The sequence below is a fragment of the Mesoplodon bidens genome (assembly GCF_964165515.1).
Source record: "Mesoplodon bidens genome assembly, chromosome: 17".
NCBI lineage: Eukaryota > Metazoa > Chordata > Mammalia > Artiodactyla > Ziphiidae > Mesoplodon > Mesoplodon bidens.
Window position 1 is genome coordinate 75,714,905 of NC_138174.1, and position 18,995 is coordinate 75,733,899.

Sequence of the window (18,995 nt, forward strand, 5' to 3'; positions counted from 1 at the left end):
TCAAAGTTTTCTCTGGTGGAGGCGCTAGAGGCCACCCGAGGCTCGCAGGGGTCCTGCGCTTCTGCTCGCCCTGCCACCACGGACGACTGTCCCTGGAGCCTGGGCCTGGAGTGTTGGCCAGCGCTGCCCTCCCGGGTCTCCCGCAGGTGGCACGGCGGCAGTTGCACCTTCTGCAGAGGGCGTGTTGGAGGCTCCTTTGAGTGACAGCTCATTGAGCGTCTGGACCCAAGGCTTTGGGCGTGTGTTCATGACGCCTCCCAGCCCAGATGTTTCCTTTTAGCGACCAGCACATTGTGTGCTTTCTTTTTCTGAGGGAGAAAAGACAACCTCTTGGGACTTAAACCTTGATTTCTCTGGGTCTCTTCTGCCTGTCCCTTATTTTTACAGAATGTTAGTAGATTGAAGCTTGCTTCTGAAAAAGCTTCTTCCTTGTTGTTCTCATAGTAAATCGACTGAATTTTATTAGCCGTGATGTTGTGAGGTACGTCTTAAGTTTAAGTAAAATGAGGCAGTTGGCAAGTTATTTGCTTTAAAAAAATTTCAAGCAGATGCAAGTCATTCTTATGAACTAACCTTGCGTGTGCCTGTGTTGCTGTGCGTCTTCCTCCATGTGCTGTTTATGACCCCCGGGCGGTAATTTAGGCTTCAGCCGCCTCCCTTTGCTGTTGTTGCATACGCTTCCCCCAAATTGCAGATTTTAAAGATGAAAAGGCATTTTTTTCTTTGGATGGAAACGTTGTAGTTTTTTCTTCCGCAGTTAAATGCTTAGCTGCAGATACAATATTGGGAAGCAAAGTGTATTAGCTAGACTAGATTGGTTTTCCTCCTTGTATTTCTCATGGTTTAGAAGTAGTTTATTTTCTGTGGAGTTCTGCTTCCATCCCATGGGCGGAGAGAATTCTTTCAACTAGGAATAACACCTCTGTTTTGTTCGTTATTTTCAGCTGTTTGGAAAGCCCTTACAGTGAGGCATTGAAAGAAGATTTAGGTAAACAGCTCCATAGGAGGAGGGGGACCCACAGCTAAAGACAGTGCGTTTTGCTTTGGGCATTTTTGGGGTTTCTGTTGCTGAGAAGATAATGGAGATATTGAGCAGTTGGAATTAGGGACCCGGAGCTCAGGAGTGTTTGGGGTGGGGGGGAAATGCTGCCTAAAGAGAGAGATTCTGGACAGGTGTGCTCAGCATCCTTTTACCTAACACGCCGGAGGGGCCCCGGCAGGCATGTGTACAGCAGGACCCTGCAGAGGAGGCGAGGGAGGAAGGGGGTTGAACAGACCGAGGCCCCCAGGCAGTGCTCATCACAGTTTCTCCTTTCCTCCCCACCAGCCCCACTCTGATGTCCAGCCTCAGTAGCCTTGGAGAACCAGTGATAGACGCACCCCACAGAACCTCAGTGACAGACAGACAGACAGACAGACAGACACACACACACACACACACACACACAGAGTGCCAAGGAATCAGTTGGCAAGCGCTTCTTCAGTACCTATTCTGAATAAATCTCTCTTGAATGGAGTTGGATGAAAGCCATGTAACGTTCAGTACTTGAATCCTTGCAGTCACTGTGACCGCTTTCCTTGTCGTCCCTGGTGTGGAGGCTCCTAAGGCAGTGTGGTTTTCTCTTGTTGCCCTGCGTGGGTGGCTTTCCTTCTTTGTCTGTGGCCCTTGTTTAGAGGGACGTCTGCATCCTGAGGGACCTGGATACCTCCAAATACAGTCCAGCCCGTGGGTCCTGATGTCTTAATATTGTTACGCGTCTGCCAACGTTGTCTCTGATGCTGTGGGCCTAATAATTCACCCGTACTGCACGCCTGAGCTGCATGTGTAGCTTATAGATTAGTTCTTTTTTGTTTGTTGACAGCAATGGTGAATAATCTGTCAGATTTTCAGCCTGGGCTGGGAGGATGGGCTGGAGGCATGGGTGTGGAGGCCTCTGAGCTCAGGGAGCCGACCGTGCGGTGGAGGTGGGGCTGGGGGCCTGCTGGCTGCACAGGCTTCTGTCCCGCCGCCCGTCGGGCTGGGGCTCAGTTGGGCCCGGAAGCTGGGGCCGTGCGGGGCTGCCGCGCGTGGTCCTCTCTAGGGTGGAGCCGTAAACCTGCCCTACGTCTTTATTTCAGAAAAGCCCGTGTCACCCAAGTCTGGAGCCTTGAAGAGCCCTCCCAAAGGATTTGATACGACTGCCATTAACAAAAGCTACTATAATGTGGTGAGTAATTGCAAAACATTTTTGAAGAATAACTTGTTTTTTTGAATGTCTCTAAAACTGAGCAGTGTAGAATGTAGGTAAACTCTGCCTAGAGAAGGCGGAAGGATATAAAAATCACGTGTCGTCCTCCACACAGATGCCACCACCGTTAATGTTCTGCTCCGTTTCCTTCTGACCTCTGTGTATTTCTTTAATATTCTTATACTTTTGTATTAATGTGTGGAATAGTACCCTGTTCTTATTGCGTAACTGGCTATTGTGATTATTTCCCCAGACGGTTACAGATCTTCAACAATGGGGTTTTAAAAAGGTGCATAATGTGATTTACAGGTTTTACGTGCATCAAATGCCATTATACTCATATTTGGAGTAGATCGTCAGTTTTCCAGATCAATACAGTTTCTAGTTTATTTTATATGTTAACGTAGTCTTTCCTGGGATTGATATGTGTATATATATCAAATAGCATGAAATTAGAGGAGAGTGTCTAGACGTTGTACATAGTGAAGACAAGGGTTTCAGAATCCTAAAATTTGCTGCATTTTGAAACTTGAGCAGTTTGTGAGCTTAAAAAGTACCTGTGGCATTAAATCTAATACCTAATCCAAACCTCCTTTTCCCTGAACCGTTCCATCTGCTGGAAATGGGAAATGATAGTCTCGATTTGGGTAAATTTTACATTGCCGGTGTATATATACCTGGTGTGATAAGCCAGCAAGGTGAACTTTCTAAACACTGCTATGTTTTGAATTCTGTGGGCAGTGTGCACTTGTTTAGTTATTTCTTTCCCCACTCCCAATCTTTTTTATTTTCTTGATTGGGGCTATAAATCTGAGTCACGAGACCTTTGAGGATTTGAAGTAAAATAGCAGCCGCTGAGTGTTTCCTGGAAGCAGCCCTTTCACCGTGAGCGTTTCATCTCTGGTGCTTTTATGAGGAGATGGTGGAGAGTCGTGCAAACCTGAACCAGTGACCTGGGGCTGCGCGCTCAGCTCTCTCCGACGCGTTTGCCCCCAAACCTTGCAGCGCAAGTTGGCCTTGGGGACCCTCGTTCATTTCTTAAGGATTTGTCAGGGGTTGCTCTGCCAGGCCCTGCTAAAGGCGTTGCTGACGCAGCGGGGAAGAGAACGGCAGGAGCCCCTCCCCGTCGGTGTTTCCTCTCACCTCCTGCCCCCGATACGTGGCTTCCTCTTTGCAGGACTTCACTTCTGTACCTCTTCTGCTGCCCGGTCTCCGTGCGCCAGGCCGCTGAGCGCACCCCTGGTGGCCCGTGGCCTCCCCTCTCCTCGTGCTGGTCACCTCCTTCCCTTGAATCTCTCCACTGTCTTGCTGGTCTGTCCCCGTTCTCGTTAGCGCTCTTCACTGGCCTCACCTGGACTCCGACCCCCGCTGGCAGAGCCCACCTGCGTCCCAAGGGCTCAGGGCACCTGCCTTGCCTGGCCGAGCTCGGCTCTCCAAACCCTCCTCATTCGACTCTTTGTCTGTTCGGGGTTTGTTCCTGGGACGTGGCTCTGCCCACATACCTGCTCTTTAGTCCGTGGAATGTGTTACGTGTGGTGTCCTGTGCTGCCTGCCTCAGGGTTTCTTAGGAGGAAAATGTTCAGCTTACGGAGCTGCCTTTTCTTCGTGCGTCCTTATGTGAGACGTGGCTTTCTTTTCTGGGGGAGGCTGCAGCGAGCCGCGCACTCTTAATCCACAGTGACGTTCCGGAGAGGGAGATCCTCATCTTGCACTAGTGTCTGTCCAGATAATTGTATCAGAGGAAAACGGTCGGTGCCGTGCGAACTGGTGCCAGCGGCACTGCGCTGGTTTCCGGGAACGCTGCTTCCACTGGGTGTTTTGTAAAACTAGGCAGCCGTGCTTTTCTGGAAACCCTGGTGGGTTGTTTTCTTCGGCATCATGTATCCAGACTGAAACGTAACCAGTGCTGTTTTAGATTTCCTTCTTTAACTGCGCTTATACAGGGAGAAGAGCCCTTGTGTCACACGTGCTGTTGTCTTTGAGGCAGCCAACTCTTTCATTCTGGATGATGGGGAAACGCCTTGGCTTCAGAATCACATCCAAACGGTTGTTTACATAAAGCTGTATGAGTGAACCGCGCATGTTAAAATTGCGGTCGTGACGGACATCGACATATAGAGCTCGCGGGAATCATCTTTCGGCATTTAGCACTCTCACTTTGCAGTGAACAGGACTGGTTAGTGACGAAGCCAGGAGTCAGTGTCAGCTCTCCTGAATTCCATATTTATAAATTATACAGAAAAGTAAAATGTGGGACACAGTATGACACGCAGAACAAATAGAACAGATAATGTGTTAAACTTTTCACACTTCCTTGTGTAGTTTTGTTCTCACAGAAAACTGCAGAAGTCCAGATATTTTTAACCCACTGAGAGATAAGAACGCTCTCTAGGAGGTGAGACCAGTGTGAGCTGATGATCTGTGAAGGATTTAGGTCTCCACTTGGGGTCAGTGGGGAGCACAGGAGAGCATTCCAGGTGGAGACACAAACACGCGGAGGTCAGGAGGCCGCGAGGAAGCTCCGCCGTCATGTGATGGTCAACACTGGGGAGGCATGGACATATATACACTACCAAACGTAAGGTAGATAGATAGTGGGAAGCAGCCGCAGAGCACAGGGAGATCAGCTCGGTGCTTTGTGACCGCCTGGAGGGGTGGGATGGGGAGGGTGGGAGGGAGGGAGATGCATGAGGGAAGGGATGTGGGAACAGATGTATATGTATGACTGATTCACTTTGTTATAAAGCAGAAACTAAAAAAAAAAAAAAAAAAAAAAGACTGGGGAGCAGGAAGTGGCTCCTGGTAACTTATGGCTGTCCTGACGGGCCCTCCGTCACCTCTCTCTCCTCCCCTTCCGGGACGCCCCCCGCCGCCACCCACACCCCGTGCACGTGTTGGCAGACACACTGGCCTTCTGCAGGTCTCTGAGGTGCTGTTCATTTTTCTTCATTCTTCCCTTCTGTTCTAGGGAGTTTTTTGTGTTTGCTAATTACTGCTTTTGCTAGCTCAGATCTGATCTTGAGCCCCTACCTTTCCATTCGTAATTTCCATTTGACTATTTTTATAGTTCAATACAGACTGTATTTGAGTCATTGTTCTCATACTGTAAAAAAATTCTTTAAGCATAGTTTTCTTTAGTTCTTTGGACACTTTGTTAAACAGGACTTTTATTATTTTAGGGCAGTTTTAAATTGACGGTAGACTTGAGAGGGAGCTAGACTACCCACGTACCCTCTTCCTCCCACCCCGCCACACGCACACGCACACATGCACACACGCACACGCACAGCCTGCCTCATTACCAGCGTCACTCACCAGATGGGACATTGTTCGCCGAGGATGGACGTGCACTGACACACACGCTCATCCGGACTCCCCAGTTTACTGTAACGTTCACTCTCTGTGCATGCGTGTATTCATCATTATAATGCCGAGTATGTCACTGCCCTAAAAATCCTCTGTGCTTTGCAGCTTCTTTCCTCCCCACACTAACCCCTACCCCTGGCAACCACCGATCTTCTTACTGCCTTATAGTTGGAATCGTCCAGATGGTCGACTTTTCTCTGATATTTACTTGGGGCACCTGGTTGAGCTCCTAGAGGTACATTTCCCGATACTGGGGGCGGGGGTCCCCCGTGACTGTGTCCCCCCAGGGTTTATGACTCAGGCTGGTCTGCCCTGAGCCTCTAGCACGTCATCAACTACGGCCCAGGTCTTCCCACCCCAGCGTCTCTGCTCCGGGCAGTGCGACATCGTGGGGGCAGTAGCCTCGTGTCCCCTCCCCTTACGGACTCGAGAAGAGTTGTCGATTTTCAGTCTGTTCAGCTTTTCACTTGTTGTTAGTGTGGAGGGACGGCTTCCACGTTCCTCACGTGCAGACCAGGGGCTGTTTCTCAAAAGTAATATGGCAGCTGTTTATGGAATTCTGAAAACACTGAAGCCCTTTAATGTGGTAATTCTACTTCTTGAAATCCACCCCAGAAAAATTACCTGAAAGGTATTCAGAGATGCTCGTGCAAGCGTGTTTTCATAGGATGCTTTGTTACAACAATAAGTTGCAAGCACCCTAAATATGTAGCAGTACCAGAATGGTTAAGACACCAGCAGTACATCCGTCTATAATTCTTAAAAATGCACATGAAGCTATAAAAAATGTCAAATATTCATTTTAGGCGCAATAAACAGAATATAAAATTACATAGGTAATGTGATTTAATTATGTAAAAATGTTGTCACTGAAAGTAAGAAGGAAGTGTGCCAGAGAATGTGGCAGAATTTCATTACCTGATAATGCAAGTAATAGAGATGTTTGGAGGATTACTTTGGCACCAGAGCCCAGACGGTGCTGGAAATGTCAGCAGGGCGTTAGAGACCTCAGGTGGGGGAGTCCGGGCCTCAGACATGGAGAGCCACGATGGAAGAAAAAACCCATAGCTTTGCTTTAAGTAAAGAGTTGATTAGTTTTTGTGACAAAGCCAGCCAGCACTGTTGACTTTGTTTTCTAATGTGAAAGTGTGTTTGAGGTCAGTCTGTCTTCGGGCTTAGGTCACTGAATGGTCCGGAGAGCCCTTCTTTAGGTTCTGGGGGGAGGGGTGCTCCAGCTTTGTGTGTAGTGTTTGGGCGCCCTCTCGGGGGGCTGGCCTGGCAGATGCCCCCCCAGCTGTTCGCACAGTCATGTGTTTGTAAAAAGACGTTGGAAATGCTGGCCTTGGCCTTGTAGTGTTGTTGTGAGGATTAGCGGTTGGCCTTAAGGTGCCTGGTGAAATGTTGGCCCTTAAGAGGTTTTCATGGTTATTAGGAAGAGTGTTTAGAAGCATTTGGGGCATTAGGCCTCATTGAGGCCACCTATCCATTTGCCAACAAGCATCCCATTTGAGGATTAATTACCTGGGAGAGCCGTAGTCAAGGGTGACAGGACCGTATAATTAAAGGGAACATGTTTGTGACCTGCCTGAGCTTGATGGATTTGACAATGAAAGAAATTAACTGCACCTACGGCCGGGTAGCAGACACCTTTCCTGGTGGAGATCAGAGAAAGTCCTTCTCTTGTAGAAGCTGGGTGTCCACCCCCAGAGGGAGTGAACGGTCTTTCGACACCTCTTTCAGGGGATGAGGAGTTTCTTCAGTCACCTGTAGAGAACGAGGTTCCTTAAATATGTCCGTCTGGGAAGATATGGGTCCTTATGGCCTTCCGTGTCCAGTGACGCACTGTGGCTTTATTTTCCGGGGTTATATCAGTGCTCCTTATCTATGGACAGCAAATGAGGCATTGTTTGCTTCCACTCCCCGGAGTACAATGAAAAGGCAAAAGGTAGCTTTGTCTTTGAAAGATTGCAGATATAATAGGTAGCAATCAATAGTTTTAATAAATGTTCAGAATAGGTGTGCATCTTTCATAAAATGCTGTAAGAAACCTCCACGGACCTTTCTGGTACTCCAGAGCGAATCTGCGCCCATCCGTCCCCTTGGCTCCTGGAGTTGCCTGGAGCCTCTGCCTGGTGGCCGGAGGTTGGCCTAGAGCCACACTGACCCCAAGCACTGCTTTGGCTTCTTTTATCCTTTATGGTCCCTTTACCTCGCCCACCTTAGCCAAGACTGCTTCTCAGTCCTGACGTCTGGTGTCTCCGCCCGGGGCCCGTACGAGGCTCCGGCCCGTTATGGCTCTCACCTGGGACAGGGCAGCTCAGCTCCCTGCGCCCTCCTCTCCCGTATCCCACCCACATTCATACCGACGGCGAGGGGCCTGCTGGCGTCTTTGACAAATTCTGCTCCCACTGTTTTCATGTAATTTCCTTGTTTTACATAGATGGAGATTTCCCGCTGGTAGCAGGAGCTGGGTAGAGTAGCAGCTGAGGCTTGGCCTGTGAATGAGGGAAGAGCTGAGCTGTTCAGTTGTGGGAAAGGCCGTCTTGTGAACTAGTCACTTTCTGAAGGATGGAGTCACGTGACGGAGCTCCAAGGAGGACTTCCGCGGGTTTGGGTTGGAAGGCAGTCTGAGGAGGCTTGTAAGACGCCTCCTGCCTGAAGTCAGGGAGTGGACTCTGAGTATCTGTCACAGACCAGGAAGAGCCCTTTGGTGAAGACATGGCAGAGCTGGGACTCACGCCCGGGTCTCCTGGCTCCCAGGGCCAGCCCCTGGCTGACACAGGCCAGAGCGGCCCTGCAGCTTCTGCCGGAGCTGTTGCGTAGTAAACCTTCAGCATTCGGAAGAAATACATCCCAAGACCTCATGAATTCCCAAGTTTAGAAATACTGAAATAACGTAGCTCCTTCTAAAAGGCACAGGAACATACACATTTTGTGTGCCCCGCCCCCCAGACTCTTTCTGTGAGTTAAGGTTGTGAAGTGCTAAGAACACGGAGAAAGCAGCACGTGGCTGCCAGTGGGGGTGGGGAGGCGGCTCCCGCCTGTCCTCGTGCCTCTGGCTCTGCGGGGCTGCAGGCACGCTTCCTCCCCTGCCTCTCCTTCCTCCCTCTCCTTCCCCTCGGGGCGGGTAGCTGTGAGCGGCTCAAGTCCTCTTGTACTTTCTGAAACTTTAACCCCTAACATACAGTTTAAATAGACCAGGCTGAAAGGAAACGTGCGATGGTTATTTTTCCTTGTGGTTCAGCGGGCTAGTTCGGGGGGTGGGAGAGAGGGGTAGCAATAGCTGTGCCGTTCTTGAGCGTTTCCTACTGCGTTTCTGAGCCAGGCTCATGGTTTTGAAATTGGGTTTTAGTTTGCGATGATAATCTTTTATTGTATCTGGATCAGATGACTTAATGTTACTGTTTTTTTTCTTACACATAAATCAGTTATTTATTTTTAAAGGACTATCAATGACACATAAAATAGAACACATGGCAGCTACCAAAATTTGCAGTGGAAGTTGTGACTCATTTGTAAAATGAGCGCTGCTCTATGCTCCTTCGCTGGCAATAATGAAGTGAGTTTCTGTGGTCTGCGGGGTAATGAGTCGGTCCTTTGTTTTGCTTTGCTGCAACGGCTGACAGTTCAGGGATTGTCTGTGTGGCTTGCCCAATGTCGTCCTCCTGTGTGGCACCATTGTTTGACCCGACTGGGCTCTCCGCGCCTCCCGCCTCGGGGAGAGCTTGTGTCGGCTGGGCTCAGCCCGGCTCTTCCTCACGGTGCCGGTGCCGAGCAAAGGCTGCTCTTCCTGTGAAAGCTGCTCGCGTTCTCTGGACCAGCCTTTGTGTGATGGAGCTGTGGCAGCCGGGCTGTGAGGTCTCATGGGGTCCTGCAGCAGCCAGAGCATGCAGAAGTCAAGAAAGGGGAGACAGGTGATGGCTGGAGCACACAGACGTGCCGCTGACCTCGGGGAGGGACATGTGGCCTTCTGGCAGGGTGGATGGTCAGTGCCAGCATGACTCACTTAGCAAGTCTTGGTCGAGTGTTTGTGAAAAGCTAAGTGTAACTTGGATGGCATGGGTGGGATTACTATAGAGCTTGACTGGAGCAATTATTTGAAGATCGTGTTTACAACTAGTAGTTGAAATTTACCAACGTACCTGTCATAGTCGATGCAGTCTTTTCTTTGACATTGCTTCTGGTGCATTCTCTGGGAAGCTTTTGTGTCCGCTTGCTCTGCTGAATGCTGCGACTGGAGAAATGCCGTTTCCTTCTCCTCGTGCCTGTGCTCCTGATGTTGTCACGCAGGGCTTTTCCTCTTCCGTCGCACAGGAGCTGTTCTTCTGTTTCAGAAAATAGGTGTAGAGGTTTCTGAGCAGGTCCTAAGTGGTGGTGCTAATAGTTCCTGACAGTTGTAATTGAGACACGAAATCATAGTTTAGTGTTCATTTTCACATTAAAAAAGGGCTTTTTGTCTTAGGCACCTGTGACAGATTTAAATTTTAGTTTTTTTTCTTTTTAGCTCAGGGACTCATTATGCTTGGCTTGCTTCACGTCATTTTGCAGGATAAGATGTGGATTAAAGTGTATGCTCTGGTGATGCAGTGGCAGGGCCACACTGTTCTCTCTGTTCTCCAGTCTTTTGACCCTTGGGTCCACTGAGTATTTCTTTGAGGGGAGGCGTTGTCACTGTAAGATCAGCTCCCACATTTCCCCACAAAGGGAGGGTCTCCTGGAGAAACCCCTCCCCCTCCGCCCGCTCCACCAGGCATCTGTGAATAGGTCCATTCAGGGGCGAAACCAGAGCTGAGAGTCACAGTGAAAGAGCCTGATTCTCTTCATCTTACATAGTGTAGTATGTGAGTTATCTAATCAGGGTTGCATTGACTCATGAATGACCGTCCTCTCCTCGAGAATGCAGAAAACAGCAGTGAGCAGAATAATAATCCGTGATGCTTGTATTAATGTTGAAATCTAAATCTAGCTTAATGATTACTTTTTTCTTAAACGTTTAGACTTACATTTTGATTATCAAAAATCGTGGGAGAAAACCGAGCGTGTTTGATATCTTTATTCTGTATAATTTCTTTTGCAGGATTAATTTAGGATGATGTATCAGTTTTGGAAGACGGACAGCATTTTTTAACGCATACAGTAGATCCTCAGAAGATATACATAGTATGATTTTCTGATTGAAGAAGATGCTGGCTCTCTAACAGAGTGGGATGGAAACCATAGCTGAGGAAGGGATCTTACTTGCTTCCACTGGAGCCCTTAGCCTGTGGCTGGAGAAGGCAGCGCGGGGCAGTGCAGGGTTAGCTGAAGGCTCACATTCTGGCTCTGGATAAGTTCCTTAACCTCTCTCTGCTTTTACTCTTTTCCTCTGTAAAAGGAAGGTTTTTGCGAGGATTGGAGATACTATGGGTAGGGCACCTTGCTCTGTGCCCAGAGTGTAGTGTGCATTGGGAATTAGTAGAAGGCCACCTTCACACCTGGGCTCCCATCAGGCTCCACCTGCAGACCCGGAGCCATCCCGCCCTGCCCAGGGAGGAGATTTGCTCTTGGCGATTGCTGATGGAAAGGGGCATGTGTTTTAGTTCACCTGTTCTGTACTTGTGTTTATGTTTTTAGGAGTTGTTAACTGATTTTGGCTATATTTGCTATAGGGTATCAGGAAACATTTTTATGTTAAGGTTGATTTATAATTATCCTCCTATCTTTAAATACAATAGTGGCTATATAAAGGTTGCTTTACACTGATAGACCTTTAATTTTTAATGTGTATAGGATGATCTGAGATGATCATCTTCTCTAATGAAGGTCTGAGGTTCCCAGAAATGGACTGAGATTTACTAGACGCCGTCTAAAGGGTAAACTTCATGTTTTTTTTAGTTGATATACTTTCCATAGGTCAAAATGCATAGATTTTAAGGATACAGGTCAGTGAGCTTTGATAGGTATATGTATCTGCGTCACAGCTACCCAAACCATGATGTAGAACTTGTCCATTACTCCAGAAATTTATCTCACGCCCCTTTCCCCTTTGTCACCTCCTCCCACCCCCGCCTTTTGATTTCTGCCATCATAGGTTAGTTTTGCCTGTTCTTGGACTTACTGTAGATGGACTGTGCAGAGTGTCCTTGTTGTGAATGCCTTCTTTTGCACAACACAGTGTTGTAGAGATTCATCCACGCATCCATGCTGTTGCGATTATCAGTGGTTCCTTCTTTTTTTCTAAACAGACTCGGCATTACTTATCTGATGATGAATTCATTCTGGCCTCATTCTAGATATACCTGTGTCAGATGTGCTTGGCGGTGAGATGAAATCAGTTGTGTAGCCTTGGTAACAGTTCATTACATGGATTTAGTAGTTAATCACAGGGAGTGACTGATGATATTAAACAGATTAGTATTACATAGAAGCAACAATGTGAATTGAACAATGGTGATGAACTTGCCAAAGCTTATACACCTTAATGTCAAAAAATACTCATTCATCATTTGTTGTAGGTGCTACAGAATATTTTGGAAACAGAAAATGAATATTCTAAAGAACTTCAGACTGTGCTTTCAGCCTATCTACGGCCACTGCAGACCACTGAGAAGTAAGTTAGATGATAATTGTCAAGTGTGAAAGAGTCGTCACCTTGGCTGTTCCTTCGTATTTTCAGAGAATAGAGGCTGAGCTACTGGAACAAAATTAGCAGCAGTTTCCTGTAGACATGAGCAATTTGTTTATTAGACTTTTAATAGGGTGCTGGGCTGGGAGAGGAGAGGAATGTAAGTACAACTGCTCACTTATTTCTCCTGTTGTTTTCTCGGCTCCAGGTTAAGTTCAGCAAACACTTCATATTTAATGGGAAATCTAGAAGAAATATGTTCTTTCCAGCAAATGCTTGTACAGTCTTTAGAAGAATGTACCAAGTAAGTAAGATGCTAAAAATTGCAAAATTCAGATTGATTGATATAAATGGTATTTAAAGGATCAGGTTTAGCATAATTGTAGAATTCACATTTCTAAAGGTGGAAACTAGGTTATTTTATTTTATTTTATTTTTGATGTGGACCATTTTTAATGTCTTTATTGAACCTGTTACAATATTGCTTCTGTTTTATGTTTTGGGTTTTTTTTTTTTTTTTTGGCCACGAGGCATGTGGGATCTTAGCTCCCTGACCAGGGATTGAACCTGCACCCCCTGCATTGGAAGGCAAAGTCTTAACCACTGACTGCGCCAGGGAAGTTGCTGGAAACTAGGTTATTTTGAATCTTTGGGGTATATCAACTTTTATAGTAAAAGCTGTGTCTTAGACTATTTTCACAGGAGGGGTCTACTGACTATTCAGGAAAAGAAGAAAGGCTTCCCCTGGGTGGTGATTCTTTGGCTTGGGGCCAGCGGGGTCGGGGAAGCAGGGGTGAAGAACCCCGAAGAGGGAGAGAGCACGGTGTGTAGCAGGGCCTGGGGTGCGCATGGCTTCGTGCCTTACGTGCCACCCTGTGGGCGGCCACATTGCTCCCATGCCCTCCCTGGGGACCACCCTCCCAGCACCTTCATGTGTCCAGCAGCCCGGAAGCCCCGGGGCCCCGGCGTTTGGGGGTTTTACGGCAGTCTCGTTGCAGAGCCAAGATTGATTAAATACATCATTGGCCACTGGCGATCCTCCCAGTCTCAGACCCCTCTCCCCTCCGTGGAGGTCTGGGGTGGGCTGAAGTCCCCACCCTCCAATCACGTGGTGGGTTCCCCAGGCAGGCCCCCCCCATCCTGAAGCCGTCTGGGGGATCAGCCCAAGCCCCGGTGTGGTTAAAGGGGCGCGGTATGGGTAACAGAAGATGCTCCTGTCACTCAGGAAATGACAGGGGTTTTAGGAGCTCTGTGCCAGGAATGGGAGCCAAGCCCAAATGTGGGGTTAGGATTCTGGAGGGGGAGAGAGCCCCGAGGGGGGAATGGGCTGCCCGAGAGGCAGGAGGGGAGCCTCAGGGCAGGGCTGGGCCGCCCCGCCCTCGGGCACCTTGTAGGGTGATTTCCAAAGAGTAGTTAGAAACCCTTCCTGTTAGTAAGATTGACTTCTCTTTTGTAAAAGTGACTTTAGACGGAATGTCGCCGTGGTTGGGTTTTCTAGGATCAAGCGTGTCCCGAGGTCCCTGCAGCTCGTGCCAGCCGCCCTTGTCCGGGGGTGGTCCAGCCTGTCTCATCACTTACCTGTGTGCTCATTCATTCGTTCGTTCATGGTTTGCTAGTTGTCCTGTTCCCCCTCCCTCACGGATCACCCCACGCCCAGAGCTCTTGTAGCTGGTATTCTCTTTCCAAGCGTTCTTCTGGCCTGAAAGGAGTTCCCTTTTTTGTGGGAGCGTCTGCCCTGCCCTTGTGCTGACACTGCCCTGGCTCAGGCCGGCCTCGTCCTCCCTGCGTCCTGCATGGACTCCTGACCAGGCCTCAACCTCCAGGGGGCCCCCTGCGTGTCCATTTCTCCACCAGCCTCTGGTCCGAGCTCTGCTCAGGAGCTTCTGGTGGTGCCCGGTTACTCACGTGTTGCTTCACAGCTGTGTTTTACAGACTGGCCTTCAAGGTGCTTGTACAGGCCGCCTCGTGGCGGGGAGCTAAGTGAGGAGATGAGCTCCCAAGCGGTGGCATCTGACGGGGTCCGTCCCCGATGGGCTCCCGCCCGTCTCTCCCGCTCCTTCCCTGCCTTGTGCCGTCGCCCAGAAAGCTGGCCTCTGTCACTGCCCGCCGCCCCCTGGGCGGGGAGAAGGGGTGCCGAGAGGTGACCCCCCACCCGGCCCTGCCTGCTGTGCCCTCCGTTTGGGTCCACTTCCTCCTGCTGCTCCTCTTACGGAAACCCCGCTGGTTCCTTCAGCCCAGTGGGCACAGTCAGTCCCGGCCACAGCCTGCCCCTCTCCCCGCGTTTCTTTACATGCACATTTGCGCTTTGTTTACTTGCAGACTCTTTTTTAGTGTATTGTAGACTGAGTTCCCGTCAGTTCTCATATATTGTAGGGCTTCAGCTTATAGAAGAAAATATTTAATAAATAAGCATTTAGTGTAATTGCTGTTGGTTAAATACACATTGTGTATTGATTTTGTTCAAAAGTTAATTATAAAGCGTATCTTAAGATATAAATAAATTCATTTTTATAACGGACCATTGCTGTAACATTTTCACAGTAAAATAGTATTTGTTTTAGATTATTATCAAAATACAAGGTTGAACTAGAGGATGTAGTTCATTCTGTTTGAAAGTTGTTTTCTTGAACCATCCACATAATAGCAAGCGTGGGTGATCCAGAGATAATATTGAACTTTGCAGAACAGACTGGCTCAGCTGCAGAGCACGCTTCTGGTTTTGCCTGGGCCATCCTTATTAAAGAGAAGAGCACAGGACTTGAGCTTCTGTGGAGGTGATTTGGGGTTGATGGCGCACTGACCCAGGTGATTCCGGCCGTGGGACTCGCCTCTGACCTCAGTGGCGGAGTCTCCACGGTGGACTCAGCGCCAGAAACTGACCTTCCGCCCCTGGCCCGCCCTGCTGTCACCTGGGAGGCCCCTGAGGAGCTCTTGCCATAATTTCCTTACTTGTTGAGACTGCAGGATTCCACAGAAACGCGATTTGAAAGCACATGTCCAGCACTAGAACCTTAAGAGTCTAGGGAATTTAGAAAGTGAGGCAGACCAGTGGCGTGTGCGGGGACTCGGGCAGATGGCCCGGGGCGGGGAGCCTGAGAGAGCTGCTGGCTGGTGGGAGGGGACTCCTCCCGCCAGAGCCTCAGATGCTGCTCCTTCCCGGGGCTCTGGCACCCTTAAGAGGGTCGTCCACGTTTAGGGTTTGGGGTTCAGCAGGAGAGGACTTGCCGGGGGCTGCCGGCGGCCCCTGAGGCTCCTACGAGTGGGCACTGGTGGCCACTCGTGTAGACATCTCTCTCGATGCTGTCTGCGGAACCGCATGCTGAGGTTCACCTAGCGCGTAGCCGTGCCCTCATGCTGGTCTTCATCTCCCCTTGGAAATCGGTGGTTACCGGACTGTGAACCCCCTCTCTGTCCAGCTAGCATTACCAGCAGGAATAAATGTGCTCCGGGGGAAAATGGTGTCACAGTTCTGATTTCTCAGGTTTTTCCTGGGCTTCATTCCTTTTCACTCTAGGGAAGGAGAAAGGCCCTTGGCTGTCCCCTCCTGCTACAGAGACTATTGGCTGGACTGTTGGTGTCACCCGCCTGTCATTATCAGACCATTGATAACACCTGACCTGTCATCAGATCCTCGGTGGATAGCTCCCCCCTTATCAGACCACTGATTGGTAACAACCACCTGTTATCAGGCCATTAGTAACATCCCTCCTGTCATCATATCAGTGATAAAACCATACTTAGCAGACCACTGCTGACCCCGTACCCATTGTCAGAGCTGGCGTTGGGCCACCAGGAGGCTGCAGGTGGATGTGGCTGACAAGCAGCCCTGTGGCCTCCACACCCCAATGGGGGCCCTGCCTACACGTCGTCACGCTCTGAAAACCACCTCTAGAAGCACAAGAGAGAACCACAGTGAAAATCCTGTGTTTCAGTTCTTAAGTCATATTCCGTGTTGATGATCTTTGTGAATTCTGCAGGCCCCGTTATTTCAGTGCTCTAGACGGTGTCACGTGTGAGGCGTGTTGGCGCAAGACCTGGACTCCGCATTAGGACCGCTCATGTAACCTTTCTGAGCTCCGTCTGCTGGTGCCTTCCGGCGAGTTGATGGAGTATGAGGGCTTTATAAACTGACGGGGGGCACGTGTAGTGAATTCCTGCAGAACTGGTCTGAGAGAGGTCATAAAACTCTTGGGCCAAGGCTCCATAGGTCAAAAGAAAGAAAGAAGAAGGAAGGAAGGAAAAAAAGAAAAAGAGAAAAAACATTGTATAGTGAAGTCACTGTCCATATATAATCCATGGACATGTAAGAAATGAACATCCCTAGACCTAGATTTAAACCACATTCTCCTTTGAGTGCATCGGGGCTGTGGTGTTGGACCAGGTGGGAAATGACGTCGTGACAGTGTATAGCCCAGCACTGAGCAGTGTGTATGCAGTTGCAGTAACTTCATCATTTAGATAGTGCATCTCTAGTCTTCCTGTGCCCTGTCTCCAGCAGTGTTCTGTTTTTGGTGCCCAAATTCTGACATCCCATCATTGCCGTTGCTTTCAGTCCCCTCAGCTGGGCAGTCGGGGTTCCCTGCTGGATTTCTTGTTGTAGAAGCCAGCCTCCTCCTGTTTCACTGTGTCTGAGTATGACCATCACCTGCTCAAATGTCAGTGTGTAATAGTCTCAATAGATGTGTCTTAGGTGTCTGGATCCTGGTAGCAAGCAGGTAGTCTCAGTGTGTCTTTGAGGAAGGCATTCTTGGCTGTGTGTGATGCCTGGTCCTTGGTGACTTGGAAAGGATGCTGGTCTTTATCCCTCTCCCGGAGGTGTGTGCTGTCCTCCTCTGGGGGCTGCTGCAGTTTGTGTCTCAGAAAATTGAGACATCATCTCTGTCTTATAGTCAGTTTAATTTTGAACTTGTTTTGTATTCCCCTAAAAGACTGCAGTCACTTTTTAGGTAGAGATCATTTCTTTCTCTGTTTTTAATCTGTTTGCAGTGCCTGAATGAATGGTTGAAGTTAATTTGTTGAGTCAGTGACTATTTCTCCTGCAGATACAGGGAACTGTGACTAATCCCTGAAGGCTATTAAAAACCTGCTTAGGGCTAAGTTCACACCGGAGAAGAGTCTGCTGAAAGTGCAGATGCTCCACTTACTTTGGCTTCAGATCTGAATCAATGAACTGAGCGGGGAAGCTCACAATAAGAAGCACACGCCTGGTCAGGGTTAGGCCACTGCGTCATGGAAATGCTGTTGACAGCTGGCCCGTCCTGCCCCAGGATTAAGGTGCCTTTCCTGCTCTGGACGAGTCTTTTTCCCACGTCAGTGATGATGATGATGATGATGATGATTGCTGTAGGTTCCGTTGGCATGCTTGTGTCTCTGCCTACCACTGACTCTCTCCAGCCTTTGCCCAAAGGGAAAGAGGGCTGTTGTGTTTTCTCATCTGCCTGTCTTGATGCTCCTTCAGTAGAAAACCTTACCGACCAAGTAGCCACATGTTATACATCTCCTTATTTTACACACAATTGAAGGCTTCATGACATTGTTTTTCTCACTGCCCAAGGAATCCTGGACTTGTGCACAGGTCCTGGCATCTGGACGCTGGAGAAAAGGACGGGCTTGGTTGGCTGCTTTATGGCAGAGCGGCTTCCGAGGCAGGTCTCTCCCCCCGCTGGCTCGTGGTCGGAGCACATACAGTCTGGGACTTGTGTGTGTCGTCTCTGTGGGGTGGTGCACAGGCCCTCCTCCCGCATGGTTCCCGCGTTCACCGCTGCCTGTGGCACTCAGGATGGTCCCCTGTGCCTTTCCTCTCCAGGATGCCGGAAGCTCAGCAGAGAGTTGGAGGCTGCTTTCTAAACCTGATGCCGCAGATGAAGACCTTGTACCTTGCGTATTGTGCCAACCACCCGTCTGCAGTGAGCGTCCTCACGGAGCACAGGTGCGTCTCCGGGATTTGCCTCCCCGAGCGGGGAGGGGCGTCATGGGGTCCCCCCTGGAGCAGCTTGTTTCTGTCAGATATTACGTGCAATGCAGTGTGAACATTCATGTGTTTATTCAAAGATGATAATTTTAATTACCCTCGAAATTAGTGCCTGAGAAATACTGGTTGGAAGTCTTTGAAATCCTGCTTAGTGCTTTTGTAATAGAAAAGGATGGGTTTTGAAGTCTCCCCTTCAGCTCGGACCCTTTGGACAGTGGGTTGAAGGAGCTGGTAAGTGTTCTGGAATGTGGCTGCAGGCTGAGTCCGGGCTGCTGGAATCACGTTTCTCAGCGCGTAAACACCAGACCACGCGAGACAGAAGTGCATTTGCTGTAGGACTAAATGTCCATTTACAGTGAGGCCTGGATTTCTTAGGAAAACATTAAGCTGGAGACCGTTCGCTTTAGCTTTTCACCCCGAAGCAGCGGTGAAACAAGTGAAACAATGGACAGATTGATTTCCTGCTTGTTTGGTAAGACAAGGCCGTGCCTGTGTCCTGGAGTAGGGCTGGGTGCCCTGGGCAGCGGCGAGGACCACGGGCTCGGCCTGCAGACAGAGTGGGCGATGAGGCTCTGTTTCTGCTCCCAGAAGGGCACACGTTTGTATTCATAAAGTGTTTTAGAATAGATTTATGGTTTCTTCTGAAAACAGCAGTTCAGCCGTAAATAGCAGTTCAATCATTGTTTAACCCGTAAATGAAGAAATTGTGTTAGTCGCATCAGGGTAAACGCCACTGTGCTTGTGATTTAAATATTTCACCTCAACTTACTCCTAAGTAGTTCGGTTTAAAGCTTAGAAACTGTGCTGGGGAGCAGGCATTGCGGAG

The 18,995-nt window shown here is 49.1% G+C and overlaps 1 protein-coding gene across 4 annotated transcripts in view; it reads left to right on the forward strand.

The window, feature by feature from the left end:
• The window catches only part of ARHGEF7 (Rho guanine nucleotide exchange factor 7), a 125,221-nt gene that overhangs the window by 71,764 nt on the left and 34,462 nt on the right, over nt 1-18,995 (forward strand). For all 4 annotated transcript variants that reach the window (XM_081214846.1, XM_081214843.1, XM_081214844.1 and 1 more), the window contains 4 exons: nt 2,119-2,207; nt 12,089-12,183; nt 12,407-12,502; nt 18,005-18,127. In XM_081214846.1, the coding sequence (XP_081070972.1) occupies nt 2,119-2,207; nt 12,089-12,183; nt 12,407-12,502; nt 18,005-18,127 (403 nt within the window). The remainder of the gene's footprint in view (nt 1-2,118; nt 2,208-12,088; nt 12,184-12,406; nt 12,503-18,004; nt 18,128-18,995) is intronic.